The sequence below is a fragment of the Quercus suber genome, unplaced genomic scaffold, assembly GCF_002906115.3.
Source record: "Quercus suber isolate HL8 unplaced genomic scaffold, Cork oak 2.0 scaffold_831, whole genome shotgun sequence".
Classification (NCBI taxonomy): Eukaryota; Viridiplantae; Streptophyta; class Magnoliopsida; order Fagales; family Fagaceae; genus Quercus; species Quercus suber.
This window is the reverse complement of record NW_027070261.1, coordinates 44564-61027: the sequence shown is the minus strand read 5'-3', so window position 1 is coordinate 61027 and position 16464 is coordinate 44564. Positions and strand designations below refer to the sequence as shown.

The 16464-nt window shown below is 36.3% G+C and overlaps 1 protein-coding gene across 1 annotated transcript in view; it reads left to right on the top strand.

The window, feature by feature from the left end:
- The window catches only part of LOC111999968 (flavin mononucleotide hydrolase 1, chloroplatic), a 30425-nt gene extending 18654 nt beyond the window's left edge, over nt 1-11771 (top strand). The window contains exons 3-7 of the mRNA XM_065767631.1: nt 4756-4807; nt 8415-8529; nt 8623-8693; nt 10339-10426; nt 11418-11771. Of these exons, the coding sequence (XP_065623703.1) occupies nt 4756-4807; nt 8415-8529; nt 8623-8693; nt 10339-10426; nt 11418-11553 (462 nt within the window). The 3' untranslated portion in view covers nt 11554-11771. The remainder of the gene's footprint in view (nt 1-4755; nt 4808-8414; nt 8530-8622; nt 8694-10338; nt 10427-11417) is intronic.
- The last annotated feature ends 4693 nt before the right edge of the window (nt 11772-16464 follow it).

Genomic DNA, 16464 nt, shown 5'->3' with positions numbered 1-16464 from the left:
TCTATTCTTCGTCAACTTCCATTTCATATGGTCTCCATGCTCAGTTAGAGGTAAATTAGAAACCAAAGTACAAAGAAATTCATCCACAACACCCCTCCCAATCATTTGGTCTCTGAATGAAACGAACATCCCAGCTTCTCTGTTCATCCCCAATCGTTCAAGAGAAGAGGCCACAGAGGCTTCTTTATTGAAAGCAATCCCAAACACAACCGGAAAGGTCAATTGGAGTGGTGAATCTCGACACCACCAATCCGGCCAAAACTTTACTCTATCCCCCACCCCTACCTCAAACTGAACATTTTTGCTAAAAACCTTTGCTAAAAACCTCCCAACCCATTCTGATACTTCTCCATAAACCACACCCATGTACACCTCTACCTAGCTTAGAAGTCTATCCCCTCCACTCTTCTCCAAACTTCAAAGCTACAAACCTTCTCCAAAGCCTTGTCTCCTCAACCCCAAACCGCCATAACCATTTCCCTAGTAAGGCTTTATTAAAAGTAGTTAATTTCCTTACTCCTTACCACCATTTTCCATAGGTGCACACACCTTATCCCACCCCACCAAATGTGTTTTGGAATCCCTCCACAAGAATTCCCTTTGCAACTTCTCAATTTTATTGGCCACATGCGTAGGGATAGTAAAAAGAGATAAAAAGTAAGTAGGAAGCCTAGATAACATACTTTTAAGCAACGTTAGTCTTCCACCTTTTGACAAACACATCTTCTTCCACCCCGCCAACTGACACTTAATTTTCTCTAAGGTAGGGTTCCAAATAGTAGGAGACTTGTGGGAAGCCCCCAGTGGCATATCAAGAAATGTCATAGGCAAAGTCCCAATCCTACAACCCAAAATCTCTACCAAGGCATGCACATTATGAACTTCCCCAATGGGAACCATCTCACCTTCCAAAACATTAACTTTTAATCCTGTCATAGCCTGGAAACAAAGAAGTAGCATCCAAACATGTAGAATCTGCTCCACATCGGCAGCACAAAACATAATCGTATCAACCGCAAACAAAAGATGCGAGACATATTCCCCTCCACCCTGCCTACCATCAGCCCTAAAACCACAAAGTAAACTAGCACCTTCAACTCTTTGCATCATCCTATTGAAAACCTCCATCTTAACCAAAAACAACATAGGAAATAGTGGGTCCCCTTGTCTCAGTCCCCTTGAACTTCCAAAAAAATCAGCTGGAGACTCATTAATCAAAACAGAGAACTGAACTGTAGATATGCAAGTACGGATCCACTTACACCACTTCACCATGAATCCCATTTTCTTCAACAAATCTAGAAGGGCCTCCCAATTCACATGATCATAAGCTTTCTTAATATCCAACTTACAAATAACCCCCGAAATCTTGCTCTTCAACTGACTATCAACACATTCATTAGCAATAAGAACTTAATCAAGTATTTGTCTACCACCCACAAAATTATTCTGAGACTCAGATATCAACTAATCCAAAACCTCTTTCAAGCGATTTGCTAGAACCTTAGCCAAGATTTTATACATACTCCCCACCAAGCTAACAGGTCTGAATTCATGGATATTGGAGGCACCATTCTTCTTAGGGATTAAGGCTATGAAAGCTATGATGCATCGACACGGACACGGCAATACGACAATTTTTGAAAAATAAGGACACGACACGGCGTGGACACGGCAATTAAATAATTAATTAAATTTTATATTTAGGCATATCTTTTAATATTTTTAGACATAAAATATGTTTATGTCTAGACATAAAATATTTTTTCACAATAGTTACATATGAAAGTAACATTCCCACCACCAACAGTTGTTTTTTCTAACTTAGTAACATATTTCCATAGAGGAGTAGCTAACTTAGTTGATTTTTCACTTTTAGTATTCATTTTAGTAAAATCACCTACAGTATTTAACTTTTATAAATAAATAAAACTATAGCAGGACACAGAAACTATAGCAATAACAACATGATATATGGTAGTAACAACTAACAACATTATAATTTTTAATCCCACTCTCATCGTCACACGGGATTTAAAAAAAAAAAAAACAACAAAACAAAACACATTATAAGTGAGTATTAAAAGTAACCCATTCACCCAAATGGCCAAATATCACAGAGAGAGAGAGAGAGAGAGAGAGAGAGAGGTCGTACCTAACTTGTTGTCCATGTCGAGCTAGAAAGCACGGACGCGGCTGGAAGGGTGCCGCACCCGAGTCCCCCGAGTCCGACGCGGCCTGACGCGGGATGCGGCGACTCGCGGTTGTCTGATTTTTTTTTTTTTTTTTCTCGGATTTGCGCCGACGAGGCTCGATTCGGCCAGAATCGGCTTCGATTCGGCCAGAATTGGTAAATATCGGCCAGCGACCGATACTGCCGATACGGCTGAAATATGGCGGAAACGGCCGAAACAGGCCGATATCGGCCCTGAAACTCGCCGTAACAGCCGAAATTCTGACCTCAGAGGCATAGTAATGTGTTTCTTGTCTTCTTCTTTCTTTGTTTTGTGAATCAAGGCATAACAATGTGTTTTTTATGAATATTTTAATAGTAAAAATATATAGAAAATATAAATAAAAATATTTTTAATAATTTTTTAATCGCCGAGTCCCGCCGCACCCGCACCCTACTTTTTCAAAAATTGCCGAGTCCTGCACCCGCACCCGCACCCGCACCTGAGTCCCGAAACGCACCCGTGCTTCATAGATGCCGAGAGAGAGAGAGATCGGAAGGGACAGAGAGAAGCGTTGATGTCTATGGAGCTCGCCGATTGGCCCGATCTAGCTTTGGCGAGGGACAGAGGGCAACAGTAGTGGGTAGAGGTCAGAGACTCAGAGGGAGGGTGGGTTGAGAAGTGAGAATGAGATGTGGGTTTCAGTCTAATGACTTCTCAGACTCTAATGTTTTAGGGTATATCACAAAATCAATGGTATTGGTAAGTCCATTTGGCAAAATCTGTGAATTTTTTTTTTCATTGCTGGCGTGTCGGACTCGTTAGAGCCGCGTCGGCGCTGCGTCTGCGCCGTGTTGGAGAAACGAAAAAAAGAAAAGAAAAAAAACAGACTGCTCGGACACCGGAGCCTGGTGAATCGATAGGTTCTGGTGTCTTACTCATGTCAGACACCAACACGTTGCCAAAAATGCCGTGTTGGTGCAACCTAGTATAGAAGTTGCAGTAAGAGATTTTTCAAACTTACTATGTTGATAAAACTCTTCAAACACAGCTAAAACATCACTTTTCACAACTCTCCAACAATGATGGTAAAAGGCTATAAAGAAACCGTCATGACTTGAGCTTTATCTCCTTCTAGCTTTTTGACAACTCGAAGAATCTTCTCCTTTTCAAACCTCCATTCAAGCTAGTCCCTCTCCGGCCCCTCAGTTTGATCAAACTCCAAACCTTCCACAAAAGGCCTCCACTCCTATGTCTCCTTATACAGATTTTTATAAAAAAGTACTAGGTCTACCACCTCTGATTCTTCCTCATAAATAACCCTATCCATCTCCAACATACTGAGATGATTATACCTTCTTTGGGAATTAGCCACCTTATGGATGAATTTAGTATTGTTGTCTCATTCCTTAATGCAAAGCATCCTCGATTTTTGTTTTCACGAAATTTCTTCCAATGAAAGAAGGTTCTCTATTTGAGGCCAAACTCTCCTTCCTTAGCATCTAATAATTCAGGGCCTCTAATAATTCTTTCTTATGATGACTTACATTTCCAAACTCGCTACGGTTCCACTGAACAGTGTCTCCTTTCAGAGCCTTCGACTTCTTGGCAAGCACATAACTAGGAGTACTTGAGAAAGAATATTGATTCCACCAAGAATGAACCCTATCTGTACACCCATCCGTCTTTAGCTACATATTCTCAAACCTAAAAGGACTCTTCCCCCACATTAACCCCCCTGCCTCCACTAGAATAGGGAAGTGGTTTGAAATAGGGCGAGGTAAAACCCGCTAGATCACATCCGAGTAGTGGTCCTCCCAATCATGAGAAACCAGAGCTTTGTCTATCCTAGACATTGAAGGCTGATTTGAACCACTATACCAAGTATAACTCCCTCCCTCCAACGGTAAAACTATCAAATTAAGCTCCTCAATAAACTCAGAAAAATTATGATTTTAGGATTTTAGGCTTCCCAAAGGCTATTATAAATAGCCTTTTTTGAGTCATTGTAGGCAAGCTTTTCTTATCTACTATAAATTTCAGATTTGAATGTTTGCTTGGCTAGAAATTAAGATTTGATTGTTTTAACTTCAATCCTATTATCATTTTCTTTGCTTTAATCTTATTTGATGGTGGAATTTCTTTCTTAAACCTTTCTTCTAGACTAGACCTAAGTTCTTCCCAGTGCATCAAGTGGTATCAGAGCAACAGGTCCTAGATCTAAGCCACAAAATTTAGATCTATGTCTAAGATTGCAAATTTAAGCTTTGGTTGGTCATGGTAGAGGAAATAGTATAAATGAGTCGGTGTGATCACTCAAATATTGTCTAACCACTTCAATTTCGATATCTGTAACTTGTCACCTCACCTTACATTTGATTCTCTTCAGATATTTAGACACAAACTGTTTCCGCTTATGACAAAAACAGTTAGGCTATAATGTACCTTTATGAACCTGCAAAGCCCTTTCTTAGGATAAAACCTTGTTAAATAGTATCAATGTAATCTTTGGCACAACCTTGTTTTTCTAAATACTTCATGTCAGTTTTTGTGTAACAAATGTTATCTTACTTTCTTTTAGGTGGAACTAGCCAGAAAATTCTTTAAAGATGGAAGATCTTTTGATTTGGAAGGTTGGTGAGAATTTCTTATTCCTATTTTTGATCTTGTTGTGTCCGTCATGTTGGTATTATAGTGCATTAACCCTATGATTTTTTGGAAATTCTGTTCTCTGATGTGGACCCCAGATCTAGGCCCAAATCACATGGCTAGATGTTGAAGGCGGAAGGCCCGCTACCAGCTGGCCCAATTGATTAAATAAATCTTAGGGAAAAATACATTATTGGTCCCTATACTATAGCTCATGAGTGATTTTAGTCCCTAAGATGGCATGAACAAACTAAAAACTGACATGTCATCACTCTATTAGACACATTAGGGACTAAAAATGATCATGGGCTAAAGTTTAGGGACCAACATTGATTTTGGCTAGAATCATATTTAATTTAGGGGTTTCAATTTTTATTGTTTATTGTAATTGGTTATATTCTTTTCTCATTAGGATAATTAGTTTGGAACTCTATTTAAGGAACTTGGGGATCATTATTGTTTTAAATTTTGATTGATGAACCACCACACACCCTTGGTGCGGTAGTCGCTCTACAAGTATAAGTGCTTGTGGGGAGTAAGGGTCGGGGTTCAAGTCTCCAAGAGGGAGCTTCACACACATATACACTTGGATTAGGTTAGAGTAGAAATTCTATTTTGTATCAAAAACAAATTTGATTGATGAATAAAATCTCGTGAAAATTTCTAATGGCCTTGGGCGAACTCCTGCTAATCCTTTGTGTTGACTCCTAGGTTATCCTTTTTCTACTGTTTTACTTGCGTTGTTGCATCTGTTTTATCCTGCATCAAAAACCAGGTGTTTGTCTAATATTCAGAACTAGTCTTGTCATAGCTTACCACTTGCTTAGTCTTTTGTCCTTTTTGCTGCGTAAATCACTATGTTTTTCATTCTTTAATGTCCATTATAGTACTAACTTACCCAGAAGGATACTACATATTTTGCAGTTTTTACCAGTAATGTCATTGCATGATTCCAATGCAAAATGCGGTTCAAGTTTTAACTTATGTGGGGCTATAAATTTTTGACCTGTTGTTGAGCCTGTGTTATACTGTCAGACATCAGAGAACACTGTTCATCATGGGCAATCTCTGAAGAGACAAGCTAACAATGAATATAGAGAATTCTGTTTTCTTTGTAAAATTCATTTTAGACCTTTTTATTAACTTACCAAGACATGCATTTCCAGAGGACATGCATTTCTAAGGCCTGGCTTCCTTGAATAAGCCATAAACTTTCTTCAATCTTTTCACTTCTTTTCTTACTTTGTCATGGATGGCTCTCTCTTTTTCTTCAGTGAATCAAAATCTTTTGAATTTTCTGTTGAAGAAGGGGGTACTTTTTTCTTATTACGTATTTTTGAGAGAGGCAGAGATTCTTTACAATCTGTGTTCATGGGCAAAGAGAGTGCAAAGAGAATGTTATCTATGATGGAAGACTTTATTTCCATTGAGCCCCCTGGACACTTTGCGCGAACTGTTAGAGATGGAGAGACGGTTTTTATTCTACAATTGGGTTCCAATGCACATGGCTCTTTTCTTATGATGTCAGAACTCCTACATGGCTATCGGAAAGGTTTCATAATAGTACCGGAAGGAAGGGATGCTCTTTGGCGTCAAGTGATAGAGGTGAAGTATGGTTGTGATTGGGGTGGTTGGTGTTCTAGCTCTTTCTCTGGTCCTTATGGAGTTAGTTTGTGGAAAAATATTAGAAGAGAGTGGCACTCTTTATCTCGGTTTATTTTGTATGAAATTAGAGATGGATCAAAAGTGTAGTTTTGCCTAGATCGTTAGTGTGGATCTTCTCCTCTTGCAGACCGCTATCTTGATTTATATAGGATTTATCGTAGCAAAGAGGCAAGTGTGGCGGATCTAATGAGGTTCACCAATGGAGTCCTCCATTGGGATTTTCAGTTTTGTAGAGAGGTGCATAACTATGAATTGGAAGCTTTCAGGAGCTTCATCAATTCCATTTATTGCACTCCTGTAAGGAAGAACGGGGAGGATAAGAGATGTTGGCTGCCTTGTAAGAGTAAGAGGTTCATGGTCAGTGCTTACTACCATCTTCTAGTTGGCCATAGTAAGCAGTTTTTTCCTTGGAAAAGCATTTGGAAGCAGAAGATCCCCTCTAGGGTGACTTTCTTTGTATGGACCGCAGCCTTAGGGAAATGTCTGACAATTGACAACTTAAGGAAAAGAAAGGTTTGCATTTTGGATTGGTGTTACATGTGCAATTGTAATAGTGAAACTATTGACCATCTTTTCCTTCATTGCCCGGTTGCTTTGGAGTTGTGGGATATGGTTTTTGGGTTATTTGGAGTTTGTTGGGTTATGCCATTCTCTGATGTTGGGCTTTTGGCTTGCTGGCAAGGTCGTTTTGGCCGCCATCGTAATGGAGATTTATGGATGGTTGTTCCTCATTGTTTAATGTGGTGTATTTGGAAGGAGAGAAATAGTAGGTGTTTTGAAGACAGAGAGCGTTCTATGCTTGATCTCAAGCTTCTGTTTTTTTAGAACCTTACTTGATTGGTTCTCTGTGTGGAGAAACCATCCTTTTTCTTTTGATTTGTTCACCCCTCTATACTCCCTGTGTACTTGGGTGTTTCTCTCTTTTTGATATCAATGAATCTTTGTTACTTATCAAAAAAAAAAAAAAAAAAATTCTGTTTTCTTTGTACTGTCCAAGATATATTTATGTTTACATTTTGTGCATGCGAAATGTCAATATGTTACACTTTGTTTAGGAACAATTATATGTTAATCTAAACTATCCCATTAAATTGCACTTTTAATATTAATATCCAGCACAAATTTCCTTTATTTTATGACTTGTACAAAATAAATTACTTTAAAGATGCTTCCAGGATATCATATTCTCTCGTGTTTAGAGAATCCCTGTAGGTTATTGATCGCAGTTGGTCATCTTTTGGTATATTATCATGATGGACATCAAAAACAATTGCATTTTTTTTTTCCTGATGTTAATTGTATAAAGGGTAAATTACATATTTTGTTCCTATCCACACTATATTTCAATTTGGTCCATAACTTTTTAATTGTGTTAATTTGGTCCCTAACCTTTTGGTGTCGTGTCAATTTAGTCCCTGCTGTTATCTTTTAGATGAAAATTGTTGATGTGACTTAATAGCTAAAATAAAAAATTAGTTTCTGTTGATGTGGCAAGAAACTAATTTTTTTTTTATTTTTTTTATTTTCGCCATTAGCCACGTTAGTAATTTCCATCCAAGAGATAATAGCAGAGACTAAATTGACATGAAATTGAGAGATTAGAGACCAAATTGAAATATGGTGCAAATAATAGGGACAAAAATGTAGTTTAACCTTTATAAATTTGTACTTCTAGAATGTGCTCCATATTTCCTTATTAACATGCTGTTGGAGCAGATTATTGGAAGTGGAATAAGGTGTTAGCTCTTAGCTCTGATATTATATTCTAATCATATTTTTAATTTATGTCGATAATATAAAATGCATTTACTTAAAAAGAAAAAAAAAAAAGACAATATAAAATGCATGCTCCTAGAACATGTTGCATAGTGTTAATTTGCTCTTCCTTCTTGATCTTAAAATGACCACATTCATCTGTTGTTTCAGGTCTCAAAAATTGTATGAAAAGAGGATATTCCTACATAGAAGGTGTTGAAGAATTGCTTCATGCTTTAAAACAAAACTGCTATGAAATTCATGCTTTCACTAACTATCCAATCTGGTACAATAAGTTTTTATTTATTTATTTATTTTTAATATTGCTTTTATATCCAGTGAAGTGGTCATCTTTAATTTAATAAATTTTGTTTTGCAGGTACAAAATGATTGAGGACAAGTTAAAAATTTCAAGATATTTATCTTGGACATTTTGCTCATGTTCAAGTGGTATGTTAATTAATTAGACATGGTTATGACTCTCTCTCTCTCTCTCTCTCTCTCTCTCTCTCTCTCCTTTTCTTGTTGTTCATCATCATGAACAACTTGTATTCTTCCTTTCTATTTTCTTCAATAATATTTCTTTGATTATGTAGCCTCCTAGGCATGAGGATAAACTGCTTAGCCCGTCAGGGGTGAAAAGCTCCTGGATTACCCGGCAACTAGTTCTGGCGGGTGGGGTCAATTACCCGTAGGAGTTTGATTAACAGTGAAGATTGTTGTATAGTATGCTCTGCGACATGCAACTAATCTGAGTGAAGTTCTCCTATGTCATTAAAAAAAAAAAAAATCTCTGATTACCTATCCAAAAAAAGATTCTCTCTCTCTCTCTCTCTCTCTTATGCATGTGTGTTGCACACGCATTCTACTCATTGTCGTTATATTATTACCTTTTTGTATTTTTAACCAACAAAAATTTGTTTTTCTAGGATTTATAACTTGTTTTGGATTAGAAAGAATATAGAAAGTAATAAGCACCAAGTCACCAACTACTATCTAAAGGTCGTACCCAATGCATAAAGCTCCTTATTTGGGCTTGGGAGAGTGATTGGTAGACAGTCTTATCCCTAATTTCACCACCCACTATCTATGTACTAGAGATGAAGTGATCAATTTTTTTTTTTTTTTTTAAATAAGTAAAACAAAAGGAAAATTAATCAAATAAAAATACAGAAGCAAAATTCTGTTGCTTCGTAATCCAAACCTGCAGATCAGGTCAATGCTTTACGATGTCAATAACTGTGCATATTTCAATTATGATTCTTTCATTTTTTTAAAAATAAATAAAAGCCTTCTTTCATATTTTACTTCTTACTTTCTTATGGTTCCATTTTGTTGAGAAGGAGCCCATTTGAACCTGCATTTTTGTTCCTGGAACACATTTTCAGATGAAAACACAGAAAGCCATATGTTTGGCATTTCCTTTTTTATTTTACTATTTCCAAAAACCTTGCAACTCAATGGTATTGCATGTTCTCCTTTAGGATGAGAGTCGGGGTTCAAATCCCCTCTTCCATAGTGACAATCGAATTTTTTATTTTTTTATTTTATATTTTACTATTAAAATATATCTAAAATGAAAAGTGGGGAGAGTTATTATTATTATTTAACTTAATAGTTATGATCATCATCAATTTTTAACATTAAACACATTAAAAGCTTAAGGAATAGTAATGTCTTTTTTTTGTAATTTGCAATTGAAACGGCACTTTTATACTAATGTTAGCCAATCCTTCAATTGACAGAAACAATACTTTTTCATAGTTTTTAGTTTGTACCAAGCATTTCAGTGCATTTTCAAATTCACATTTTCACAAGCTGCGTTTTCTCAAACACTGGTTTTTCGAAACTCATGTTTTCAAATAACTATTTAAATGGACTCTAAATAAATGGTCTTATGAAGTCCTGCATAGCCATTGGGAAAAAAATTTATCGTTTAATTTGAATATTTATTTATTAATTAATTACTATTGGTGTTATTATTATTGCTAAAATGTTTTCTGGTTTAAATGCTAATATTCGAAGAGTATAGGACATCTGCTATATGGAAATTTCCCTAACCTGCAAAGAATGATCCTTTTACCACATTTTTCAGGAAAGAGGAAGCCTGATCTTAACTTCTATTTGGATGTTTTAAACCTTCTTGAAGTTAATCCAGCAAACTGTATCTTCATTGATGACAGGTTATATTCTTTTTTATTATTTAATATTGAACTTTTTTGAGTTGCGATCATAATTTCATTTATGGAAAAGCTATCTTTTGTATACTAGAAATGAGCCCTAAATTGATGCTTCTTGTCTCATTTTATTGTATTAGAATTATGGTTAAGGGATTAAATTCATTAATTTCCAACGGTTTAAGTTTTTGGGAGAGACGATAATTTATCCTAATATCATAACACGAGGTCTTGAGTTTGATCTCTATTTCTACTCTACCTCCCATTTAAAATGTTGAAAATCTCATGCGTTGGGCTTAAATTATTAAGGGATAGTTTAGGCACCACATGTGGGGGGAGTGTTAAAATTATAATTGAATGATTAAATTCACTATTTTCCAATAATTTAAGCTTTTGGAACGTTCTGTAATTTATCAATTTGTATGGTCCATTAAATAAAATGGCACTAATTCTTTTGGAATTACAAAGCTATTGATTACATAGTTTGGGATACTGGTTGCAATGGTGTTTTTTGGCTGCTCAACCATTAAGGGGCACTTAAATATAAATCATTTTAGCGCCAGTCCAAACCTCCAATCTGAACCCAATGGTTTCACCGTTGTTGCAGGGTAGGATATTACAAATGGCCACAGCTGGATATATTAAATTAAACCAAATATAAATAATTACTCTAATTTCTTCATCTTTAAACCCAATTTTCTATAGTTTTTCTGAATTAAAGGCTGTAGAGAAAATGGGAACTGAAGTTCAAATTCTGGCTCTTTCTCAAGCATGAACCTGATTTATATTGCTAGTCTGTTTTATTGCCTCTCCTAATTTGGACCTGATTTATATTGCTAGTCTGTTTTATTGCCTCTCCTAATTTGGAGCAATGGCAAATGCGATGGTGTTGGATGGTACTGCTAATGCTTTATACCACACCAGAGTCGTTGGATTAAATGAACTGAAATTATTTGATGCTTCTCTTATTAAAACTATGTTATGGACGCCATTCCAGGTTGAGAAATGTAGAGGCTGCTGTGGAAGTTGGCATCATTGGTCTACATTTCAAGAATGCACACTTGCTTCGTCAAGATCTCTCTTCAAAGGGAATTGACATTTCAGAAGATAAAAATCAAGAACACTCGTCTTGATTTCTAACTTCTTATAACTCTCATCATTTGAATATTTACCATTGTTACATGGCTCTATGGTGCTTCTTCTTTCATCATTTTTCTTTTTGTTTTTAAAAAAAAAATTCTCGGGGTTGGTGATCATTGGAAGAGATAAAAATTGCAGTGAATGATTCTTTGTAAAATCGTTAATGGAATCCTAATCCTTCAATAAATTTCACTTTTTCTTTGGTGCTTCACTCTTAAATTCTTAGTGAAAGGGTGACAACTGCACAATCCTAACTTCGGTTGGATTATTGTATTTAAGTAGTTGGTTACCTATGCGATGCACATAAAAAGTTTTAACATAATATGATTTTTATTTTTTCTCTTTTTTATTCTAGCTTTTAATTATAATTGTGTATGTATATAAAACTATATATATTCTAGTATTAAGTATTTATTATGACTATGTTTATATATAATATTATATATATTCTTTCTACTATTTAAAAAATATATATGTGATTCGCCAAAATTCTATTTCAAAGGTTTAAATATATAATACAATTTAATTTCAATTAAAAATATATATTAAAATAATGACTTGTAAAATTGTGCGGTTTCAAAAACTTATGACATAATGTTATGAGATCAACCAAGGTTAACCTGTTTTGGTTTTTTATATTATAGATAGATATGAGGTGTTTAAACTATAAAAGATGGCATAGTTGATCTGTAGCAACAAAATTTGCAAAATAATATTAGGAAAAATTACACTTTATCCACCTGTGGTTTGACTCGTTTTAACAAAACCTATCCGTGGTTTAAAACTTATCACTTAATCCACCTGATGTGACCTTCGTTAAACACTCGTTATCCACCTTTATCATTTTTGTTAGAAAATCCCCTTTACTATATAAGCTAAAATTAGAACCTAAATAGAACCCTCAAAAAGAAGAACAAGTTCTCTCATTCTCTCTACCTCAAAATCCCTAAAAATTCCCAAACTCATTATCCCTTTCTCTCTTTAATTTAATTGCCAAAGTGAAATTTGAACATGTCTTTTTCAAGTTATTACTTGGGTTTCAGTCACCATTCATGTTTTGCTTACTGTTGTTAGCTACGGACTGCTCTGGCTTTGAACAATTTTGGGAGAAGGTTTTATGGGTGCTGCTATTATGATGTGGTAAGTAACTGTTAGTTTTCAGATTTTTTTTATTTTTATTTTCTGGTTTTGTTGGTTTTCTAGTTTTGTTGGTTTTCTTTTTTGTTGGCTTTATAAAAAACCCTGATTTGATTATTTTTGTATGATAATGAACCTACTTGTAAATACTTTAGGCGGTTGGATGGCAAAACATGTAAGCGTGAGTTTGAAATTACACCCATTGTCCTTGCAAGAATCAGTATGTACAAGAATCAGGCAAGAACTGCACAGGAAAAGGAAAATGAGGCTAGTGATATGGAAAAAGTAGCTACTGAGGGGGAAATGTTGGCTCGTGCAATGGAAGAAGAATCAAGGGAAAGGGAAAAAGTAGCCAAGCGAAGGGAAGAAAAAGCTAAGGTGAGAGAGAGGATAGCTAAAGAGAAGTACAAATTTACACTTATTGTGTCATGGGTTATTTTGCTTTTTTTTTTTTTTTTTTTTTGGTGTGTTTTCTGGTAGGATGGGAGAATTTCAAATTTACACTTATTGTGTCATGGGTTATTTTGCTTTTTTTTTTTTTTTTTTTTGGTGTGTTTTCTGGTAGGATGGGAGAATTTGAAACAAAGTCATTTAGTCAACCTTGAAGGCAAGTTGTTGTAATTACTGTGTAATTTTGAGTACTACCACTTTTGGCAATGTGTTGTATTGATATCACTTTTGGCAATGTGTTGTGTTGATATCACTGTTGAGAAGTGTATTCCATGTATTTGGCACTATGTAATGTTGTTGTTTATTTGAATAGAGTATGTAAAGTGTTCTTGTTTATGTAATGTGTAATGTATAACTAATATGTAATGTGTTCTTGTTTATGCACCACACAAGATTATGTTTACATCAAATTCTGAAGCATAAAGAAGTATGTTTTAAAGTAAGAGTACCATTCCATACATATATAATAACATATACAAAACATTGTTTAAAACAAGTGGTCTCCACCTAATATTAATGGCTAAACAATGCCTAAGTACAAAAATAATAAGTGGTTCTGTCCCCACTAAGACAATCACAAAAAAAAAAATTACAGTAGAAAGTGGTGACATGCCATTATCAGACATGCACAATAACAAAAAAGTAATACAACTAGAAATACATTCTCCAATCTTCATTTCCCAAAGATCTTGCACTTACCCTTGCCCCTGCCCCTGCCCTTATCCTTATCCTTGCCTTGCATAATGTCCCCTACTGAGAACATTACATCAGATGTCTAAGCTCTTAATCCACCTTTTCCAAATGAGAACAGATGACTTCTCCCAAGTACCCTTGGTGGCACCAAACCCCTTAGAGGCTGCAAAATATATAGCAACTTCATGTCAAGATAACCCAATCTAGTGTTTTATATAAGTACAAAGGGTGGTGTTTGTGTATATCCCTAAGATAGAGGTTTTCTTATGTCCCATGATTCCTTAGAAGTATGGGAGATGGGTTGGCTGCATGAGAACCATTAAGCTGTGGGTGCTTTACTTGATGGTGATGGTCTGCTTGAATCTGCTGTAGATGGTGGTGGTTTGCTTGAAGTTGAAGCAGATGTTTAAGTTGGCTGTGCGTAGTGTTTGCCTGTTGGCTGCCTCAGTGGCTGCTTTTGTGGCTGGTTGACTGGCTCACTTGCTTGTTAGCTCACTTGCTGTTGACCTGATGGAATAGCTGGCTGCTTCTATGCCTGGTTGAGTGGCCGCCTTACTTGATGGGTGGTTGGCTTTCTTGTTGGATGGCTAGCTACCCCACTTATTGCCTGGATGGGTGGCTACTTATTTTGTTACCTGATTGACTAAGCACATTGATTGTTTGTTTGCTTGGCTACCTTGTTTAGTGGTCTATGTAGGTGACTTGTTTGCTGGTTGGTTGTTTGATTGGTTGCTTTATTTACTGGTCTAGGTGGGGCTTTGCTTGCTGGTTGGTTGCTTGGTTGGCTGCCTTGTTTACTGGTCCAGGTGGGTGCCTTGCTTGCTGGTTGGCTGCCTAGTTGGTTGCCTTATTTGCAGATCTAAGTGGTTGCCTTACAAACTTCCTTAGTGGTTGCCTAGGTGGTTAACTTACTGGCTATCTTGTTGGCTGGCTAGCTGGCTAACTAGCTGGCTGGCTAGCTAAGGTACTGAAGTAGCACCCTAACCTGGTTGGTTAGTGCTTGCTCCTTGTCCCTCTTGTCCCTACAAAAAGAATTGCCTTACATCAAAAATAGATTTGTAATAAAATGGTTATAGTAAACACCTTCTTGCTTTACTTACAAATTTTCTTTGCCTCTCAAGTCATTGTCTCCTTTGCCATGGTGTCTCACTAGTTATTCCAGCCTTACACCCCCCTTGAATTACGCCCCTCCTTATGGCAAAACCCACATTTTATAGAAACTTTGTATGGATTGTTTGGCTCATCTGCATCTTTCTTCCTTTTTATGGGTGGCCTGCTTGGAGGCTTGTACATAATTGGAGCAACAGGAGCAGGTTGGTTGGTTTCAATCCGTTCATCTTGGCCAAGCAGTGGGGTAATCATCTCCTTGTATGCAGCCACATAGGCATCCTTTCTATAGCATGAATTCACATAATCCTCAGGCCTCTCCATATTCTTATAAATTGCTGTAACATTATGTTTACATGGGATTCCTGTCAAATTCCAAACTCTACAACTACAACACTTTCTTGTAAGGTTAACCACATGCCTCTCATACTCATTATTAGCCTCATATATAAAGCAACCTGATGGAACAGTAGAAAATGACTTATAATCAAGTTTCAACTGCTTAAGCTTCTACACTATAATTGGACATGTCACTAGTGAACTTTTCAATCCCAATCCTCTTACTGTACATTCTAGTCATCAACCTAACCCTAATCCATTCTAGCATGGCAATGATAGGCTTATCCCTAGCTTCTAGTACCATAGAATTAAATGACTCACTAAGATTGTTCACTTAACAATCTGAGATGGTCCTTGGAGTGAAATGTGACTTGGTCCATTGGGTTGGTTGGATGTCTGCTAGGTACTCCTATGCTTTCTTGTCTAGGTCCTTCAAATCTTACATTCTCTTCTCAAACTCTCTAACTATTGTTGTTATAGCCCACCTCTATAATGCAGTCTTCAATTCTAAACCCTTGAAGTTTAACTTAAAGTTGTAAATATGCTTCACACAAAATCTATGTTCAATTATTAGGAACAACTCCATGGCAGGTATCAATCCTTGGTTATCATAAATAAAATCAATAAACATCCTAAGAACAAATATGAACACTATCTACCTATCTGACAAAAACAAAACTTTCATAAAGTAGAAATGTAATGAATAAAAACAAACATAAATCTCAAAAAGTACGTGAATTGTATTACCTTCTGCCTATTTGAAATGAATACCAAATTCGGCTCATCTGCAAATGTTTGTAAAAACCACACCTAAGAATTCTTGTTTTCTTTCTCAACTACACCTAATGCAACATGGAAAAATATTGTCATTCCCATCCCTTGTAGTTGCTGATAATATATGTCCACCAAACTTGTCCACCAAACTTTCCCTTCAAATGGCAACCATCTAATCCTACAAGTGGCCTGCACCCCCTCCAAGAATCCAATTTTCTGTGCATTGTATCTCACATATAGCCTCTTGAACTTGGGTTGAGTGTTAGGTTCAGTAATCTCAGTTTGCAGAATCACCTTACTCCCCACATCAGTTACTCTAATCATCTCAGCATAGTCCTTAAGCTTCCTATACTGCAACCTCTCATCACCTAGTATGAACTATTTAGCTTTCCTCTTAGCTCTGT